At 49.8% G+C, this 21,478-nt stretch overlaps 1 protein-coding gene across 1 annotated transcript in view; it reads left to right on the plus strand.

Annotated features, from left to right (window-relative positions):
• Positions 1 to 11,849, plus strand: part of mchr2a (melanin concentrating hormone receptor 2a) — a 48,211-nt gene extending 36,362 nt beyond the window's left edge. Inside the window, exon 5 of the mRNA XM_072500730.1 lies at positions 10,714 to 11,849. Coding sequence (XP_072356831.1) covers positions 10,714 to 11,038 — 325 coding nt within the window. The 3' untranslated portion in view covers positions 11,039 to 11,849. The remainder of the gene's footprint in view (positions 1 to 10,713) is intronic.
• The last annotated feature ends 9,629 nt before the right edge of the window (positions 11,850 to 21,478 follow it).

Here is a 21,478-nt window from a genome sequence, read left to right on the forward strand (position 1 = left end):
GATGCACTCAGCACATGGTAAATGTCTGTGTTGCAGGCTGTGAGCTCTGTGCTTCTAGCTAGCTGCTACTCGAATGAGCGGGAACTCTGATGTCCCCTGTCTTTATAGTGTGTGTGCTCTCACTGGTGATTGGCTGCGGTGTTGTGTATGTTGATTGGTCCCACTGTGTGTCCATCAGTGTGTGCCTGCACCATGATATACTGGTGTATATTATGACATTTCCTTTTTCGCATACGTCTCTAATTTCCTGTTTAATGTCATTCCCAAAATCACCACTGCAGTTTGGGGTCTATATACGACGCCTACTAATGCTTTTTGCCCCTTAGTGTTTCTCAGCCCTACCCATACAGATTTCACATTGTCAGAGCTAATGGGCTTGATTCTCCGATTGGCAGATTAAGTCCCCACGCCGGCGTGAAAACAGTGGTATCTTACACCAGTAAAACTGGCGCAAAACAACCACCGGTTCCCCATTTTGCTGGGGGCTAGCAGGGAGGCAGCGTAGAGCTCGCAGCTCTAGCTGCCGATACGGCCCTGAGCATTTCCGGTTCCATGGCCGCGCATGCGCACGCCGGTGGCCTGCAGTGGCCGCATCGTGCTTCATGGCAGACTCAGCCCATGGACCCGGACCGCAAAGGTAGTGCCTCCCTTCGGCCGCTCGCACGCCCCGGACCACCTACCCAGAGTGCTGATATTTTTCTCATCCCCATTTTCCTGCCTTCTTCCCATAATCCCTGATCCCCTTATTAATCAAGAACCTATCTATCTCTGTCTTAAAGACACTCAGTGAATTGGCCTCCACAGCCTTCTGCAGCAAAGAGTTCCACAGATTCACCACCCCTGGCTCAAGAAATTCCTCCTCATCTCTGTTTTAAAGGATCGTCCCTTTAATCTGAGATTGTGTCCTCTGGTTCTAGTTTTTCCTACTAGTGGAAACATCCTCTCCACGTCCACTCCATCCAGGCCTCTCCGTATCCTGTAAGTTTCAATAAGATTCCCCCTCATCCTTCTAAACCCCAGAGTCCTCACCCGTTCCTCATACGACAAGCTCTTCATTCCAGGGACCATTGTTGTGAACTTCCTATGGACCCTTTCCAAGGCCAGCACAAAGGTGGATTCGCCACACTAAATTGCCCCATAATTGGAAAAAAATAATTGGGTACTCTAAATTTATAATTAAAAAAAAAAAAATAAATAAAAGGGACGAGTTTCTCTGTCCCGCCGCCCCAGATTTCTGGTTCAGCACGCCGTCGGGATTCTCCATTTCGCCGGCTGGTCAATGGGGTTTCCCATTGTGGGGCAGCCCCACGCCCTCGGGAAACCCCCGGGCTGCCGGCAAAATGGAGCATCCCAATAGCGGAGAATTCAGCCCAAGATGTCTGAGAACAAGAGGTTTGTGTTTGAATGTGCTGCTTCAAAGCTCTACATAATTTTTCGGTTGCAATTTGTTTATTTTTAAACAGATCTGCAGGTCCCCAAGCCAAGCCCACTGAGGGAGCCCATTAGAAGCAACAGCCCACACCCTCTCTTTACTCACCGTTCACCCTCTCGGGCAGTGTTAAGCCTCTCCCGCTGCAAGTTTTATGCTGGCTGCCCATTAATTGGCCATTTTTTGAAAAGCAATGGGTTACTTTGTCCTGGATGGTGTCAAGCTGCTTGAGTGATGTTCGAGCTGCACTCACTCAGGCAAGTACTCCATCACATTTCTAACTTGTAGATGGTGCCAAGCTTTAAGGAATCAGGAGGTGAGTTACTTGCTGCAGGATTCCTCCCTCCGGATATGTGTAAAACAGCTGGGTTTTAGTTTGGATAGGATACTTTTAAATCTATAGATGCATGGAATCCTTACATTGAAGAAGGATGCCATTTGGCCCTATGAGTTTGCACTGACCCTCTGAAAGAGCACTCTACCTAGGCCCACTCGCTACCCTATTTCCGTAACCCCACCTGACCTGCACATCTTTGGACTCTCGAAGGAAACCGGAGCACACGGATGAAACCTGCACAGACACGGGGAGAAAGTGCAAACTCCACACAGACACCCAAGGCCAGAATCACACTCAGGTCCCTGGGGCAGTGAGGCATGCAGTGCTAATCAGTGTGACACCCAGAAACAGATTGCTCTGCATCATTTGACAACGTCTGACTCCTGTACACAGTAGCACTTTCCACCTGGGTGCTTCCTGTATATGAGCTGGCCAGTCCATCACATGGTCCCATCGGATCCCTGGGGTGGCAGTGTGGGGACGATTGTGAGGGGTTGTGTGGAGCCCAGGCCACTCACAGGGTCCGCCCATTCCCCCACCCCCCCCCCACCAACGTCTGCCAATTCTCTCCATTCCCCCCCCCCTGTGGTAGTATGTATTAGGGGTCATGTGGGACTGGAAGCCCTAATGTCATTGGCTGACAGATCCCGGGTTCTGGTTGGCCATTGACCTCTAGCTCCGCCCTGAAGGCGGAGTATAAGAAGCCGGAGTCCTCCCCCGCAGGCCATTCTACTATCGAGCTGTGGGGGAACAGACACGCTTAATAAAGCCTCATCGACTTCACTCTATTCGTCTCACGGAGTCTTTGGTGCGCTACACCCCCCACCACCCAGCCAGCACAGACCAGCCCGCCCCTTAAACCCATCAGACAGAACACTAAGGCAGATTATAACGGTGGCAACAGGTGTTTAATGTGAACAAATTATTACAGATTTGTGCCCTACCTAAACTGGGCCCTGCACCCGTGCCAACTTAACTGGTGTCAAACTTTCTGTCCATACGGGACCTAACGCCATGTCTAGGTGGTTCCCATACGGTACAGCAGGAGTGGAGGCTGTACTGATCTGTATATCTGAGGGTTAACATACAGAATAAAGTGCTAGACAACCACTAGATGGCAGCACCAGATATGGATATAAAAGGTAAACTCAGATATAGTTCCCGCGTCTTCGTGTTAGGAGTGACCAGTGAACAGAGCTAGCGAGAGATAGCTTAGTGTGCAGGTGCAGTTAATCATCATTATATATATTTAATCTTGTTAATCTAATCTCCAGTTATAGTTATTGAAGAGTGCACATACTCATAGTTAATTTATTATCGTTATTCAGTAAACAGTATTTGCTGTATTTGAAGATTTTGAGTGTGACTGAACATCACGCATTTGACCATTCTGGCAGAAAGCAAATGAGTAACAAGATATTACACAACGTAATATAACAGAGGCAGCCTGCTGCAGTTCCTGCCCTGCGACCTGGGTCCCCATTGACGGGCGACCATGCCTAGGTAGGCTCGGGCTGCGGTTCGGGCATCCCGGGTGGCATGGTGCCACTCCGATCAGCCCGCTTCCTACCAGATGCACCAGGGACAGGAGGGAGGGGAGTCTGAGGTGCTGCGATGTTCCGGCACCTCCCCTGCGTGAGTCACCAGCACGGGCCCATCACCTCCTCCTCCCTCGGGTGCCCAATGGCCCCCGGCTACTCCATGGGACCGGGGTGCAAGGGGAGCTATCCCTTGAAGCAACCCTGTCCTGGGTCTCAGCCAGCACCTGCACAAAATGCCTGTGGTGAATGTATTCACCTAATGCCTGCATGATACTGAAACCTATGACCTGGAAGTGGTAATACAAGCTGCTTCCAGGTACTGCACTGTAGCCCCGGCGGGCTCCGCCTCTGGCTCCGCCCTCACCGGAGCCATATATAGACCAGCCGCCTGTGGGCGGCATTCATCTGTACAACCGACTCTGGCTAGGCAAGTTCATGACTAATAAACCTAATGTTCACTCGCTCTCTCTGCCTCTCGGTGAATTGAAGGTATATCAATTTATTAGTCATAGACAGCACTATGGAAGCCACTCTAAAGCCAGACAGGCTCGCACTCGACGCCCGCGCGTCCGAAGCCAAGGGGATATTCGAACATTGGCTTCGATGCTTCGAGGCCTACCTCAACTCCTCCACAACGCCTCCCACGAAGACCCTCAAACTGCGACTCCTCCATGCTCGTGTGAACCATCGAATCTCAGTAATAATTGAGAAAAGCGCCATGTACGAGGCGGTGATCGCAACCTTCAAGGCACACTTCGTGAAGCCCGTAAATGAGGTGTTCGCCAGACACCTCACTACTCGCCGTCAACGCGCCGGAGAATCGCTGGACGAGTATCTGGAAACCCTGACTCTACTCGCGAGGAACTGCAGCTACCGAGATGTGACGGCGGAGGAACACGTGAACTCACAGATCCGGGACACCTACGTGGCGGGGGTCCGCTCGAACTACATCAGGCAGCGTCTGCTGGAAAACGGGACCTCTGACCTGCGGGACACGGTAAAGCTAGCTACCTTGTTAGAGGTGGCCTACCAGAACCTCAGTGCGCTCCCCGCGGGCCTGACGAACCCCTCGTGGACACCCACGTCGCTGCCCCCATCGGACCCGACTACATCGCAGGCCTGCGCCGCGCAGCTGCCAGTCCAGCCCGGGGAACCGCAGTGCTACTTATGCGGCCAGGGCCAACACCCCCGGCAGCGTTGTCCAGTGTAGGGAAAAAGGGGGACTTCGCTAGAGTCTGTCTGGGCTGACCTGAGGCTCAGAAATCGAAAATGCACCAGGCCCGACCCATGGACTCGCAGCCCCACAGACCGCAATGTGGCTGCGTGCCTGCCCGGAACGCTCCCGTCAGATGCGTCATCAGCATCGTGCGACTCATGGGGGCAGCCATCTTTGCCGCCGGCCCCAACACTGACCGACACGTGCGACTCATGGGGGCAGCCATCTTTGCCGCCGGCTCCGGCACCGACCAACACGTGCGACCGATGGGGGCGGCCATCTTGGTCGCCATCTTCGCCCCAGCCCGACACGTGCGACTCATGGGGGTCGTCATCTTGTGATTCCACCGACCACACAGGTTACCCGCAGCTGGGCGCAGTCACTTTCGACCAGTCGCAGCCAAAACAGCTGAAGAACTCCATGATGGTCGTCCGGGTCAACGGGCACGAGACCCCCTGTCTTTTCGACTCCGGGAGCACGGAGGGCTTTGTCCACCCCGACACGGTAAGGCGCTGCTCCCTCCACACCTACCCAGCCTCCCAAATAATCTCCCTTGCCTCCAGGTCCCATTCGGTTCAGATCCGGGGGTACTGTATCGCCAGTCTCGCGATGCAGGGCGCAGAGTACGTTCGTTTTAAGCTCTACGTCCTCCCCCACCTCTGTGCCCCCCTACTGCTCGGATTGTACTTGCAATGTAATCACCGAAGCCTGACCATACAGTTCGGCGGACCCTTGCCCCCCCTCACGGTGTGCAGCCTCGCGACCCTCAAGGTCTCCCCCCCTTCACTCTTTGCGAACCTCACACCTGACTGTAAGCCCATCGCCACCAGGAGCAGGCGGTGCAGTTCGCTCGACATGACGTTTATCAAGTCGGAGGTCCAGCGACTGTTGAGCGAAGGGATCACCGAGGCCAGCAACAGCCCCTGGAGAGAGTAAGTGGTGGTCGTCCGGACCGGGGAAAAGAATCGGATGGTTGTGGACTACAGCAAAACAATTAGCCGGTTCACGCAACTGGATGCGTACCCCCTCCCCTGCACAGCGGAGATGGTCAACCAGATCACGCAGTACCGTGTGTTCTCAATGGTCGATCTGAAGTCGGCCTACCACCAGCTCCCAATCCGCCCGGAAGAGCGCCACTACACTGCCTTTGAAGCAGCCGGGCGACTCTTCCACTTCCTCAGAGTCCCCTTCGGCGTCACTAACGGGATCTCGGTCTTTCAGAGAACGATGGACCGAATGGTGGACCAGTACGGGTTGCGGGCTACATACCCGTACTTGGACAATGTGACCATCTGCGGCCATGATCAGCAGGACCATGATGCCAACCTTCAGAGGTTCCTCCAGGCCGCCCGGGCCCTCAACCTTACATACAACAAAGAAAAGTGCATCTTCCGCACTACCCGACTGGCCATCCTCGGCTACGTCGTGGAGAACAGAGTTCTAGGGCCTGACCCTGACCGTATGCGCCCCTCACAGAGCTCCCCCACTCCCCACAGCCTCAAGGCCCTAAAACGATGCCTGGGGCTGTTCTCATACTATGCCCAGTGGGTCCCAAACAATGCGGACAAAGCCCGCCCACTTATTCAAACCACCAGTTTTCCCCTGACGGATGAGGCCCGCTCGGCCTTCAGCCGCATCAAGGCCGACATCACCAAGGCCGCAATGCACGCGGTGGCGAGTACATCCCCTTTCAGATAGAGAGCGATGCGTCAGACATTGCACTGGCCGCCACACTCAGGCAGGCGGGCAGGCCAATAGCATTCTTCTCTAGGACCCTCCACGCTTCCGAAATCCGACACCCCTCATTCGAGAAGGAAGCACAAGCCATTGTGGAAGCCGTGCGACACTGGAGGCACTACCTAGCCGGTAGGAGGTTCACCCTCGTCACCGACCAGCGGTCGGTCGCCTTCATGTTTGAAAACGCACAACGGGGCAAGATAAAAATTGACAAAATCTTGAGGTGGAGGATCGAACTCTCCACCTACAATTATGATATCAATTATCGTCCTGGGAAGCTCAACGAGCCCCCAGATGCCCTGTCCCGTGGCACAAGCGCCAGCGTGCAAGATGACCAACTTCGGGCTATCCACGATGACCTCTGTCACCCGGGGTCACCCGGCTTACCCACTTCATTAAGGCCCGCAATCTGCCCTTCTCCACCGAGGAGGTCAAGGCAATGACCAGGGACTGCCAAATCTGCACTTCTACCGGCTAGACAAGGCCCACCTGGTAAAGGCCTCCCGGCCCTTTGAGCACCTAAACATTGACTTCAAAGGGCCCCTCCCCTCCACCAACTGTAATATATACTTCCTCACCGTCATCAATGAGTACTCCCGCTTCCCCTTTGCTGCCCCTGCCCCGACATGACCTCGGCCACTGTAATAAAGGCATTGCGCAGCATCTTCACACTGTTCGGTTTCCTTGCCTACGTCCATAGCGACCGGGGCACATCGTTCTTGAGCGATGAGCAAAGGCATCGCCTCGAGCAGGACTACGAGCTATAACCCGCAGGGAAACGGGCAGGTGGAGAGGGAGAACGCGACTGTACGGAAAGCCATTCTTCTAGCCCTCAGGTCTTGAAGTCTCCCTATCCCCCGCTGACAGGAGGTCCTCCCCGACACCCTCCACTCCATCAGATCACTCCTCTGCACAGCCACGAAAGAGACCCCTCATGACCTTTTGTTTATCTTCCCCAGGAAGTCCATCTCCGGGGTCTCGCTTCCATCTTGGCTGACCAGTCCTTCCCCGGAGCCACATGAGGTTCGAGAGGGTCCAGCTGCTCCACGCCAACCCCCAGCATGCCTACATCACGCACCAGGATGGACGGCAAGATACAGTCTCCTACGTGACCTGGCGGCAGCTGGTTCCCCTACCAACATGCCCCCCTCCCCGCTGCCTGCCGCCACCCCCAGTGCCCCGTACGCTCTCCTGGGTCTCCTGTACTGTCCCGCGCCGACACTGCTGCCACCCATCACCCCTTTGCCTATCCCCACACCCAAACCGTCTCCGACACGCCAGACTGAGGCTCAATCTCCAGACACAACACCCCGGAGTCACCACCTGCAACAACCGTGCCCGCCGCACCGCCAGAGCTGAAGAGGTTGAAGAGAACGATCCAGCCTCCAGATAGACTGAATATGTAATGACCCCACGTCATGCCCGCTGGACTTGATTTTTTTAACAGGGGGTGAATGTGGTGAATGTATTCACCTAATGCATGCATGATACTGTAACCTATGACCTGGAAGTGGTAATACGAGTGGTACTGTACTCTGGCTCCGCCATCACCGGGGCCATATATATACCGGCAGCCTGTGGGCTGTATTCAACTGTACAACCGACTCTGGCTAGGCAAGTTCATGACTAATAAAGCCTAATGTTCACTCACTCTCTCTGCCTCTCGGTGAATTGAAGGTATATCAATGCCCCAGGCCTTGGACATGCTGATCCATAGCCAAAACTGTCGCCCTCAATACCTCCACCGCGGACGACATCTGGCTGGCACGCATTGTGAGCACTACCTCCTGCTGCTGCACGGGGTTGCACTCCTCCAACTGCACCTGCAGGTGCTGGATGCTCACCGACAGCCCCTCATGTAGTCCCTGGCTCTACGACTGTATATCCACTGTGGATGGGACTGTCCGTTCCAGAAGCTCGAGACCCATCTGGTCGGCAGCTGGTTCCTCGGGTCGGCCTGCCCTCCGACCATCCACCCCCTCAGGTGTTCCTACTTCCACCTGCTGTGCCGGATCAACTGTGTGGTGAGCACCAAACAATGTCCCAGGAGCCTCTTCACGAAAGTGCCCAACCGAGGTGTGCCTTTGGGATGGTGGAGGGTGTTGGAGACGCTGTGACAGAGAATCACTGTCATCCTCCTCACCCGTGCTCCGGGATCTCCTGAGCCTCGGACGGAGGGCTGGTGTCCGAGCAGCTCTCAGTGTCAGTGCTCGGCTCATGGGGGAGCTCCGGCTGTGGCACTGGCTAGGGGCGGGGGACACCAGATGGACCCTCCTCATCCCCAGCAGGTTCTGTAAGACACTAGGAAAGGTGCATGATTAGACCACGGGCTGGAGGGGAGTGGGGGTGGTAGGGGTGAGGGTGGTGAGGGGGTGAGGGATGGGGTGAGAATGAGGGTGTGAGTGAGGAGGTGGTGGGGGTGGTGTGGTGGTGGGATGGTATAAGGTGAGGGTGTGGGTGGTGGTGTGGGGATGTAGGGTGCGGGTGGTGCAGAGTGAAGGTAGGGGTGCGGGTGGTATAGGGTGAGGGTGTTGTGGGGGTGAGGGTGATGTGGGGGTGCAGCTGATGTAGGGTGAGGGTGACGTGGGGGTGAGGGTGATGTGCCCATATTTCCAAGTCAGGATGGTGAGTGACTTGGAGAGGAACTTTCAGGTGGTGGTATTCTCAAGTATCTGCTACCATTATCCTTCCAGATGATGGTGGTCATAGGTTTGGAAAGTGATGCCTAAGGAGCCTTGGTGCATCTTTAGATGGTACACATTGCTGCAATTGTGTGTCGGTGGTGGAGGGAGTGAGTGTTAGTGGAAGGGGTGCTAATCAAGCGGGCTTCTTTGTCCTAGATGGTGTTGAGGTTCTTGAGTGTTGTTAAAGCTGCACTCATCCAGGCTAGTGGCCTGTAGTAGGTGGACAGGCTTTGGGGGAGATGAGTTACTCGCCGCAGGATTCCTCGTCTCTCCTTTTGTAGCCACAGTATTTATATGGCTAGTACAGTTCAGTTTGTGGTCAATGGTTCCCCCAGAATGTTGATCGTGAGGGATTCAGCAATGGTAATGCCATTGAATGTCAAGTGGCAATTTATATTGCTGATGTACCATCAATTCACTACAGGGCGATGAGAACGAGTGAACATAGGCTTTATTATCCAAGAACTTGCCTGCCTGTGACTGCTGTAACAATGAGCGCCGCCCACAGGTGGCGGGTCTATATACTGCCCTGGGGCGGGGGGGGGGGGCGGAGCAAGAGGCGGAGCCCACCAGGGTTCCAGTACAATACATGGAAGGAGATCATATTACCATTCCCTGGCCATAGGCCACAGTACTATACAGATAACTTATATTATGGTGAACACATTCACCACAATTGCAGAGCTATTTTATGGTTAGATCCTCTCTTGTAGGAGATAGTTAAGGGGCTGGTTTAGCTCAGTGAGCTAAATAGCTGGCTTGTAATGCAGAACAAGTTGCAGCGCGGGTTCAATTCCCGTACCAGCCTCCCCGAACAGGCACGTGAATGTGGCGACTTGGGGCTTTTCACAGTAACTTCATTGAAGCCTACTTGTGACAATAAATGATTATTATTAGTAGTAGTAGTCATTGCCTGGCCATTATGTGACACAAATGTTACTGGCCAGTGGTCAGCCCAAGCCAGGATATTGTCCAGGTCTTGCTGCATTTGCACGTGGACTGCTTCAGTGTCTGAGGAGTTGCAAATGGTGCTGAACATTGTGCAGTCATCAGCGAACATAACGCCCATCCTCTAAAGCACATCTCTACTGAGTGACTCTGGAGAAGGTTTACCTGGCCTATTCACCATGGGCTCAAATCCCATTATGGCCATTAACTCTTGCAAGAGGGCCATACTGGTATTTACGCCAGGGAGATCTCAGAATGAGAACCCCCTCCACCTTCACCAGCGACTTAATCCCATTAAAAACAATGCTGCAATCTCTATAGAGGCAGGCTTGACAGCTCTATGAGGCCCAGCACCGCCATTGATAGCTCACAACACAACCCCCCTTGCTTGTTTTTGACAATGTGTCAGAAAATCGGGAGAGGAAATCTGGCTCTTTCCCTGGGGGAGAAACATACCATTTTTCAGAACCTTGCACTCTCCATTTTGGGGGGAAATTTCTGCCCGTTCTCTGTTTTTCCTCTGTTAGGTGCGTGTGTGTCTGCATGTGTGCTGGGGGATGTTCTTTAGCGAGAGATAGATCGTTAAACTTCTTGGTTACAATTGTGTGTTTATTGAAAAAGCCTTGTTAAAATCTCTTTTATTCTGGGTACCAGTAGTGGAGGTGAGCAATTGTTTTTTTTTTAAGTGAGAAAATTAAACTTTTAAATTAATGTTGCAGCGAGCAGGACGATGGGGTTGGATAATATGTGCACTCCTCCCTGCTCGGTCATAATAATTAGGCTGTTCTTAAAATAAATCATGTTTTCTTATTTCTGTTTAGATATAATGCAACTATCCCCAGAGCACAGCTCAAACGACTAACCAAGATGGTCCTGGTGCTCGTGAGCATTTTTGTGGTTAGTTCAGCACCGTACCACGTGATGCAGCTGGTAAATCTTGAAGTCACTCAGCCGACCACTGCTTATTTCATTGGCTATTACATCTCCATCTGCCTCAGCTACGCCAGCAGCAGCATTAACCCCTTTCTCTACATCTTGCTCAGTGTCAATTTCCGCAGGAGGCTCTGTGGCTGCACAAAGATTCAACTGAAATTGACTGAACGTGAACTTATTAACATAGAAAGCACAGTGAAGTTGAGTTATTAGATGAAATAGCTCCTTCATGAGCAAAAAAAGACTGTGAAGTGTTACTATGTGAGTGAGTATGTAGTAATGTAAATTTCATTTAAAATAGCTCCGCAGTGTAAATATATTCTGCTGATACTTTTAACTTTGTTCAATCTATAGAATCAACAATTTTCCTACCTCCAGTGTACAGTGGAAAATCTATCAGGTGTAAACAGTGTTCTAGATCAGGCAAACTGGATAGTGCAATGTGGCAGAATATTTTAATTACTTTCAGCTTCAATCCAACCAGAACTCCATCACACCGTTGGCAAGGGCCACAGTTTCAAAGGAATCCGGACTAAAAAAGAATCTTAGGTTCGACTTTCATTCTGAGAGGCAGCTAAAGGAGATTGCAGTGCTACAATACAAACTGCTCCTCTGAGATGCAGGTCAAAACCCATTGTCAGAAGAATAATGGTCAGAGCCCTGAAGTGCAGCTCTTCCACACCATTAGTTGCAAAAATGTTCTTAATCTCAGCGTTGCTGTCATCCATCTGCTCAATAAAAGTCAATCTTCAGTTAGAGTGACACAAGTGGTGCTAGTAGCATTAAAATATAAATAGCGTCAAACTATGCTCACAATATACCCACTTGAAAATTTCTTACTACAAACTACAGTTGTTGCTTACAATTAGCAATGTTTTTGGGCTTATTTCTGTACCTGTGACAACAAGGCTTTAAATAATTCCGAAGAATAAATGATTATGCACATTTGTATTTACAATTATGTTTTCATGTTTAACAGTCATTTTGAGAAGAAAATAATACAGACTTTTCACAGTATTTGTTCTACCTGTGCTATTGATAAATATGTTTGTTTTCACTTCTACATTTGTAATTACATTGCAGTAATAGAATGCAGTAATTAAAGAACAATGTTAAGTGGAGGATGACAAAAATCTGATGTGAACTGTTAGGTAATGTTTAAACAGTGTTCCAAAATTATATGAAAATATCTGTAAATGCATGCACTAAATGTCAAAAGATTACAATATAATTTATTATTTATTAAGAAATAAAAGCTTTGCATGCGGTACCTGGCTCTGGTCGAAATTACATCACCAGACTATTTATTTTGTATTATTTAATTGAACTCCCAGAGTATTGCATATGGACCCCAAAAATAAAACAAAAATCTTGGTAAGCATGTTTCCTTCCTGCTTCATGATATTGTGCCTGTGCTTCTCTCCCACATTTTAATTCTTTGGGCTGGATTTTCAAAGTGGGGGCAGGAATCTGACACCCAAATAAATTCCATGTCCAGGCACACACCTCAGCTGAGTTGCTCTCGTAACTCTATATTTAAATGCAAATGAATAATTGGCCAGGAGGTGAGCATGGAGCTCAATTGGTGACACCAAGCACCTCAGAACTATCTGTCCAGCTTCAGTACAAGGGCAGGCAGAAGCCATGTTGGATGCTGCTGCTGCCCTAATTGCCAATTAGAGCAGGCAGCTCATCAAATGGCCAGGAAGTCAAGCATGCTGGAGGGCAGCCACGGAGGATAAGGTTAGGAGTAATTCTTGTGCTGGCCTCCAGTTTAGCACCAGACATTTGGATAAAGAAAGCTACATTGGTCCCGTGATGAACCCACTAGCTGTACATAAATGTGCACAAGGGATCACCTGAAAGAAAACATTGAAAATTGCTGCGCACGTATCAAGCTCCTTAATTAGCTTACGGGGTAATTAATTGGCAGGGAGTGTGTTTCCTGCTCCTTACCCCACCAGCCCTTTGAAAGCCCAAAACTGCCCCCGAGGCATTGGGATTTCGAGACGATCTCTGGGATCGCAATTTTCAATTCTTATTTGCATCAAACCCTGAGCCCACAGCCCTTTGAAAATCTAGTCCTCTGTGTTTTGGACTTTCTGCTTGATTTCCACTGTTTGTACCTCCATCTTCCTTGCTTTCTATTATTTTGATCCCTATATTACAACACCTTGGGCGAGGATGCAGTCAATTCCAGCCCCACAGACCCCGGAGTCCTAAAACAAGTGAATTAACCAATCATTTGTGTATTTTTATGAGATCTTTAACCCTTGTCTGCTCCAATGAGTTACAGGCACCAGATTTTAAAACTTTATTTATAACAAGGAAAAAGATGAATATGTAATGGTATAAATGGAACAATGGTCTGTTAATCTAACTATTCTCCAAATCCCGTCCCACCCTTCACTTAGACACACACAAGACAGACACAGTGGAGATTATACAAAAGGTTCAAAAATAACAAGGATTAAGATGTATGAGAGATTTGAGGATCTTTGCTACTGGGGTTGAGGTCTTTGTAGGCGGTGATCTCTTTAGAATGCAAGGTGTTGAATGATCGATTGGTTTGGGTCTTAAAGCTGAGCCACTCAGGCCGGATACTCAGACTGTGGGATTCCCTCTAGGGACCCGCTCCAAATTGTGTTGAGCCAAGCCTTACTCTCAGAAGATGCACTTCAGCTCTGCTCAGCTTCTGAGATGCGGTCAGCTTCAGCAGACTCACCAACATCTTGTCTCAGTGAAACAGAATATCAGAGCAGCAGTTTTCGCAAGGCCTTCGAGTGGTTTGGTAACTTTAATGGGAGAGCAATCTGGAAAGTTATAAAATAACTGAATTTACCAAATGACCCCAACATGAAAACCAATAGATAACGTTTCACATTTTAAAAACGTTTACTTTCACACCTGTTGCCTTTTATACCTACTGTAAATATGGCAATCAATGAGGTTGCCCTTCTTTCTTTGGATATCAATATTATATTGCTCAGAGTCGCCAGGTATCAAATGATACCACCACAAGGTTCAACCGGATATCGATCAAAGAGCCAAACACCAGTTAGTTCGAGATCAAGGGTACTTTATTTACACACACAATTATCATGCAACATAAACACTACTAGTTAAACCACACCTATCAACGATGACAACCTGTACTTAACTTCAGGCACCAGGATTAGGTCAGAGGAAAGTGGCCGTTGTTCGATTCTGGGTCTATCGGGTCTGTAGAAGTAGCTGCTGCTCAGCTGGGCTCATCTGTCTGGTAGCGGGCGTTGAACTTGAGCTTGCTTCTGGTGGTGCTGCAATTGGAAGTAGACGTTGCCGGAGCGCCAGGTCCAAGAGAGGCTGGACACATTCTCTATCTTTATCCTTGGGGAGTTTCGTGCTCTTTTGGGCGGTCCTTCGGTTTGGACCCCACTAATTGGGTAATTCTTGATCACTGTGTTCGATTCGAACCAATAAAGGGGTGGGTGCCTTGATGGCTGGGCATGTCCTAAGCGGTCATTGACCCTGTTGTTTACGCTTCCCGAGTACAGGGAGTGGCGCCAAAATGTCTGGGATTGTATCAGTCACTCAAGTATCAGTCCTTTGTCTGGCGGAGATGGGCCATCAAAATGCTAATCGGTTGGGGGTTTCGATACCGTCTGGATTTCTCGCTCACAAATATACATTCAGGCTCTGTGCCTGCCTGAATCTCGCATTGTCCAATTTTCCAGATATGCTTTGCGACCTTCCCTGTTCCTTATTGTAAGTGGCCATCCCAGATGGCTACAGTTCGTCCTCTTAATCCTTTACGTGAAGCGTGAAGGATCACGCTACTGGATCTTCTGTTCTCTGACATGCCGGGTTCCTTCAATCAAGGACAGGTTCTATCCTACTCTGTCCTATGGGTCAAAATATTTACCTAGGTTTTCCCTAATATAACACATATCTCTAAAAATTCTAAGGGGGCACGATAACATTCAAACATACACTTCAGTCTCTTTACACAAAAAGGGGAACCTCTAACTGTCTTTAACTAAACTACACTCATGCTGCTATCTAATAACCAAGGAACTTATATTACAATACAAAATACACAATAGCAGCATCACATTCCTACTTATCACTAATGGCCATGTACAAAGAAAGTAACTTTATTTCAAAAAATAACCGTGGAATTTATTAGGGAGGAAGGATTCAGAAAGAGTGTGGGGTTTGCTGGAGTCCGAGGAAAGGGGCTCTGAGTGTGTATACTGGAGGGTGGGAGGCTCTCCTTCGCCATTTCCAAAGTCTGATCGTCTGGATGACACTGCAAAGTATTGCTATAACTAGTAGGGCCTCTACTGTGTACGAAAGGGAGTACCATTTTATGATATTATCACACCATGTGGGGGTATCAGTGGCTGTGTCTATGTGTGGTGTAGTGACCGGGCTAGGGGTGTCATGTTCGGTGGTCATGTTTAGGGCCTGTGTGATGAGGGGTGTAGGTTCGGGTAACGTGCGCAACTGTATTGATCCAACGACGATCATGATGCAGATCATCAGGTTCGTCTTCATCTCGTCTTTCTCTGTCTTCTGGTATATCCGCATCTTCCTGGGGGTACAAGCATAATATCTGTTATTATCTTGTTTAATATCTCGTTTGTCTGTCTGTTTCCCCTTAACATCAATTTCCCATTTTGAATCGTCACCATATGTGACGCCCCCATTTTTTTTTAAACAACCATTTGGGAGACAAGACATCCGCAAAAAAATTCTGTCACAGTGCGAGCACTCTCGTAGCCTGTGTTCGATGGGCTGAGCGGGCGGACAATTTCTCCGTCCAGTGCAAACTTGTTTCAACCAAGTATTTTAACATGTAAATAGCAGGTGGGGGTTAGCAACCGAAGGGTTGCCGGAAAGAGAATAAAGTTGTGGCAAAAGTGCATTCTTTAAACCACAGTTGTAAAAAGAACAGCAAAAGAGTTTCAAAACTAATTCTCCGAATGGGGTGCAAGAATGGGGGGAATCCTCGGGTAGGGCGGTGATCAGTGCCATTGCTCCACTACCCAAGATTGGCTAACCAAATACATAGGGGGTCCTCAGGCGGGGCGGGGAACAGTGCCGTTACTCCACTGCCTGAGTGACCTTCCAAGAGCGGTAAGAATTTGAGGATATATAGGCTTCAGCAAACTTGTGGCTTTAACTGCCATGTGGCGTCAGAGGAGTAGTCACAACTGTATCAAGAAACGTGCCTGGGGTCGACGCACAAAGTCATACAAGAGAGAGAACATTCAACATTAAAAACAAATTAAAGAAGAAAAAAAAATAGGCAGATTCCATCAGGGAGTAGGACACCGTAAATCTCAATCGGTTCCTTTCTCTCATCATCTGTACACCTCAAAGTTCCATTCCAAAAAGGGTCTCAAAGGGGTTAGCATGGTGGGAGTCAGACTCGGAGTCATCACCATCTCCCGGGTGCCAAACTCGTGCCTGGAGTTTTAGTGCCAATGCAGCGTGTGCCGATGTGGGGTCCATCTCATCGTTCCATGTCAGACGACAGGAATTGTCGCGGTGCCAATGTTTCGTGTACTATAGGGCGGTAGGGTCAAGGGGGGTGTCGCTATCATCGGGTGGTGGGTCAGGTTTTGGTAACGGCAAATAGATTGTGTCCGAGAGCTGAACATATTGTGGTCGGTGTCTCTGGGGCTGTAGGGACTGGGGCCTGGTCTGTGTTTCCATTGTTCGGGTCTACCAAGGGCTGTCGCTGTCACTATCGCTAGCAGCCGAATCAAGTGTTAGGGTGAAATTCGACTCTGGGAGCGGGGTCAAGGTCGTATCTGTGGATGTGCTGTTCTGGCTGGGAGAGGGCTGGATTGGGTTGTACTGGATTGGGTTGTCTCCGCTGTCTCACATCGCCAATGAGAGGTGGTGCGAGTGGCTGCACTGCGTTCCATAAACCTTAAGCTGGTTTACATGGAACCATCCTGATTTTCCATTAGGATATGTGATCTTGTAAACTGAAGGGCTTACTTTATCGGAAATTGAGTAAAGTCCTGCAAATTTGGGGGAGAGGAATGAACTAGGATTGTACAGGGAGATCATGACTTGCTGTCCGACTGTATACTCTGTCGGGTGTACTGTCTTATCAAAGCAGGCCTTACTCTGCTATCGTCTAGCGCCTAGTCGAACAGCTGCATCGAGCTGTGCTGCTTTAATATTCTCCATTATGTTTTGGACCGCTTTTTCGTGGGTAAGTGCAGTGACTGCGGGGCTGGCCAAATCAAGTCCAAATAAATACTCGGTACCTTTCATGGGTCGTCCAGTCATGTGGGTATGGGAGGGTGTAACCTGTCAAACTCGACACCGTGTTTCCAATAAAAATCAGTGCGACATGTGTCCCATGTCCAATGGCTGCACCATTTTCCTAAGTGCCGCCTTTAGGGTTCGATTCATGCGTTCCACAATGCCGCTGGACTGTGGGTGATAGGCAATGCGAAACTTCTGTTTTATGCCAAAAATCGTCAGGACATTTCTCATGACTCTGCCTGTGAAGTGCGAACCTTGGTCCGACTCAATACTACGGGGGAGTCCCCATCTAGTGAAAATGTGCTCAGTTAGAATTTTTGCTGTGGCTTTGGCCGTATTTGTTCTTGAAGGGAATGCTTCTACCCATTTCGTGAATGTGTCAATGACGACCAACACATATTTGTATCCATTTCTGCAGCGGGGGGAGGGGACCAAAATAGTCTAACTGCAAGTTTGTCCATGGGCCATTAACTGGGCGGGTGTGTCTTAGCTGACCATTCTTTGCATATCTGTCCGGGTTGTTATGGGCGCAAATCAAACAATTCTCAATGTAATGGGTCACGTCGGTTTTTAAACCGGGCCACCAGCAGAGAGGTCTGAGGTGGGCAAGGGTGGATTCTATCCCTTGGGGTCTGTGTCCGTCATGGAATTTGCAAATGATCTGGTTCCTGTCCTGGGTGGGGACCACATAAATACCATCCTTTAAAACGATTCCCTCATGGATCGTCAAAGTATCCTTAAACTTATCATAGGGATCAGGGATGTTTCCTTTTAAAATTTCCTTTAGTGTCTCATCTTCTTTTTGTGCTTGGGCTAAGTCTTGAATGTTGGTCTGTGAGACCTGAACCGCGTGTACTGGGGCACTCTCGGGGGGTTGCCAAAAGTGGCCATGTCGTGAGCCTGCTTTCGCTCGGGCGTCTGCTTTCATGTTACCGGGTGGGGAGGAACGATGGTGGCTTCTAACTTTAACGATTCCGTATTTTCTACCTTTCTCTGTCTGGAGGATGTGTTTGAGTAATGGCGCTGAGGGCAGGGGTTTTCCGTTGGTCTGACGTGGGCTGAAAAGTCTCAATTTTATAGGGGGCATCTCTTGACTGGGTGATGGTTAGTGGGGTGGTGTACACAAAATCGGGTTGGTCCTCTGTTGTTACTCTACACTGCGTGGTGATGAGATTCATTGGGTTGGGTGCTGCCTGTCCAGTCGGTGGTGCGGGTGTTTTCCTTTTCGGAGCCTTGGGGGCTCTCTTCTGATTTTCTGTCTTGGTCACGTATCGTTGGGCCGTTTCACTAAGTTCCTGCCAATCGGGGCCATCTTTCTGATCTAACTGTGGGCCAAAGGTGTCTCTGAACCTGTTCTGAACGGATAACAGTGATTGCAATCTTGCAATTTGCTGCCTGCACTTGGCATGATCTCCCGAACTCTGCCTCTGTTCCATGGTGGAACTGTGGAGTGCTCGGAGGGCTGCCTTTAAATCCTCACATTGTTTTCTCAACTGTTGTGCTTGGTTCTCCGTTTCCTCTATTACCAACACCGCACGTGTCCTTTGTCTGACGGGGATGGGCCATCGATATGCTAATCGGTTGGGGGTTTTGATACTGTCTGGATCCTTCGCTCACAAATATACATTCAGGCTCTGAGCCTGCCTGAATCTCGCATTGTCCATTTTTCCCGCTATGCTTTGCGACCTTCCCTGTTCCTGGTTGTAAGTGGCCATCCCAGATGGTGACACACTCAAACCAAAATCAACATAAATTTCAAGGAATAAGCATATTTCAGTCAATATGATCAAAAAATTACACATTGTGTAACAAATAAAGCAATCTTTCTCATTAATTCATGGGATGTGGGTGTTACTGGCTGGCCGAGCATTTATTGCCCACCTCTACTTGCTTTTGAACCGAGTAGTTTGCAAGGCCATTTCAGAGGGTGTTTTAGAATCAACCATATTGCTGTGGATCTGTAAGCTAGGCCAGGTTTCGTTCCTAAAGGACGCTGGTAAATCAGATGGGTTTTTACGACAATCAATAATAGTTTCACGGTCATCATTCCAGATTTTTTTATTTACTATCTGCCATGGAAGATGTCACAGATTAACAAGCCAGTCCCCTCGGCATATCTGGCACCAATTTAAGCCACAAAGAACAACAAAGAACAAAGAAAAGTACAGCACAGGAACAGGCCCTTCGGCCCTCCAAGCCTGCGCCGACCATGCTGCACATCTAAACTACAATCTTCTACACTTCCGAGGTCCGTTTCCCTCTATTCCCATCCTAGTCATGCATTTATCAAGATGACCCTTAAATGTCACTATTGTTCCTGCTTCCACCACCTCCTCCGGCAGCGAGTTCCAGGCACCCACTACAGTCTATGTAAAAAAACTTGCCTCGTACATCTACTCTAAAACTTGCCCCTCGCACCTTAAACCTGTGCCCCCTAGTAATTGACCTCTCTACCCTGGGAAAAAGCCTCTGACTATCCACTCTGTCTATGCCCCTCATAATTTTGTAGACCTCCATCAGGTTGCTCCTCAACCTCCGTCGTTCCAGTGAGAATAAACCGAGTTTATTCAACCAAAGTCCTTCAAAAGTCTGAATCTTCATAAGTGGAAGTCCAGCTCCTTTTATTTTTCTTTGAATCTCAACCAACAGCAGCACCCAACCAATCTATGATCCATAGGCACAATTATCACCAAAATGAAGCAATTCTGCAGGACCGCCTCAGCCCTGCTAACAATCTTAATGATGTGGATTCCCCAGAAATGCCTTAATCTTAACACTCAGTGACAAACCTGTGCAGTGTCTGGCTTGTTCAGATCAATCAGTTACTTCATGTGACAGAAACAGGCACAACACCCTTGCATTTACCTGTTGCCAGCTTCCGGACCAGCCTTCATTTTTTTTTCAACTGTGCCACACTCTATTCTGAAGCTGGTCATGTGGGCCTGTTTATAAGCTGCATTTCTGGGTCATGTGATCATGAGCATCCAAGCCCCCATTTTTTCTGCAATACAGATAAGCAAGCATTGCCCTGAAACAATTCAGGCGAGACAGGGAAGGAGATAAAAGCGGGGAGGTGTTACAATTTTGATTGGGGAATAAATTATAGCAGTAAGGAGGGATGACATCTTAGAAGGCTCTTCAAATGAAGCCTTATCAGTAGAACTTAAAAACTAAAAAGGAGCAATCGCTTTGCTAGGAGTGTTCTGTAGGCCCTTAAACAGTCTGAGAGAAAGAGAAGAAAAGATATGGAGGCAAATTTCAGAGAAGTGTAAAAGTAAGAATGTTGTGATAGTGGGGGGGTTTCAACTTCCCCAACATTAACTGGGTAGTCATGGTGTGAAAGGTTTAGAGGGAGAGGAATTCTTAAAATGCATCCAGGAGAACATTTTAAGCCAGTACGTAGAGGGACCTACAAGAGAGGGGGCGATCCTGGAATTAATCTTCAGTAACGAATGTGGACAAGTGGTTGAAGTATCAGTGGGGGAGCATTTTGCAGATAGTGATCATAACTCCGTTAGATTCATGATTGTTATGGAAAAGGACAAGATGGGCCTGAGATCAAAGTTCTAAACTGGGGGAAGGACAAATAAAATAAAATGAGATATGGGGCGAAATTCTCCAGTATCGGCGCAACGTCCGCCGACCAGCGCCAAAAACGGCACTAATCAGTCCGGCATCGCGCCGCCCCAAAGGTGCGGAATTCTCCGCATCTTGGGGGGCCGAGCCCTAACCTTGAGGGGCTAGGCCCGTGCCAGACTGATTTCCGCCCCGCCAGCTGCTGGAAAAGGCCTTTGGTACCCCGCCAATTGGCGCGGAAATGACATTGCCGGGCGGCGCATGCGCGGGAGATTTAGCGGGCGCTCATGGCATCCCCGTGCATGTGCTGTGGAGGGAGTCTCTTCCACCTCCGCCATGGTGGATACCGTGGCAAAGGCGGAAGGAAAAGAGTGCCCCCACGGCACAGGCCCGCCCGCGGATCGGTGGGCCCCGATCGCGGGCCAGGCCACCGTGGGGGCACCCCCCGTGGCCAGATCGCCCCGCGCCCCCCCAGGACCCCGGAGCCCACCCGCGCTGCCTTGTCCCGCCGGTAAGAGAGGTGGTTTAATCCACGCCGGCGGGACAGACATTCTAGCAGCGGGACTTCAGCCCATCCGGGCCGGAGAATCGCGGGGGGGGGGGGGCCTGCCAATCGGCGCGGCGCGATTCCCACCCCCGCTGAATCTCCGGTGCCGGAGAATTCGGCAACCAGCGGGGGCGGGATTCACGCCAGCCCCCGGCGATTCTCCGACCCGGCGGGGGGTCGGAAAATCTCGCCCATGATAGCCAGAGAGGGCTGGGAGCAGCCACTTTTAGGTAATTCTGTGACAGAACAGTGGGACGCAT

Source organism: Scyliorhinus torazame, chromosome 4 (genome assembly GCF_047496885.1).
Source record: "Scyliorhinus torazame isolate Kashiwa2021f chromosome 4, sScyTor2.1, whole genome shotgun sequence".
NCBI lineage: Eukaryota > Metazoa > Chordata > Chondrichthyes > Carcharhiniformes > Scyliorhinidae > Scyliorhinus > Scyliorhinus torazame.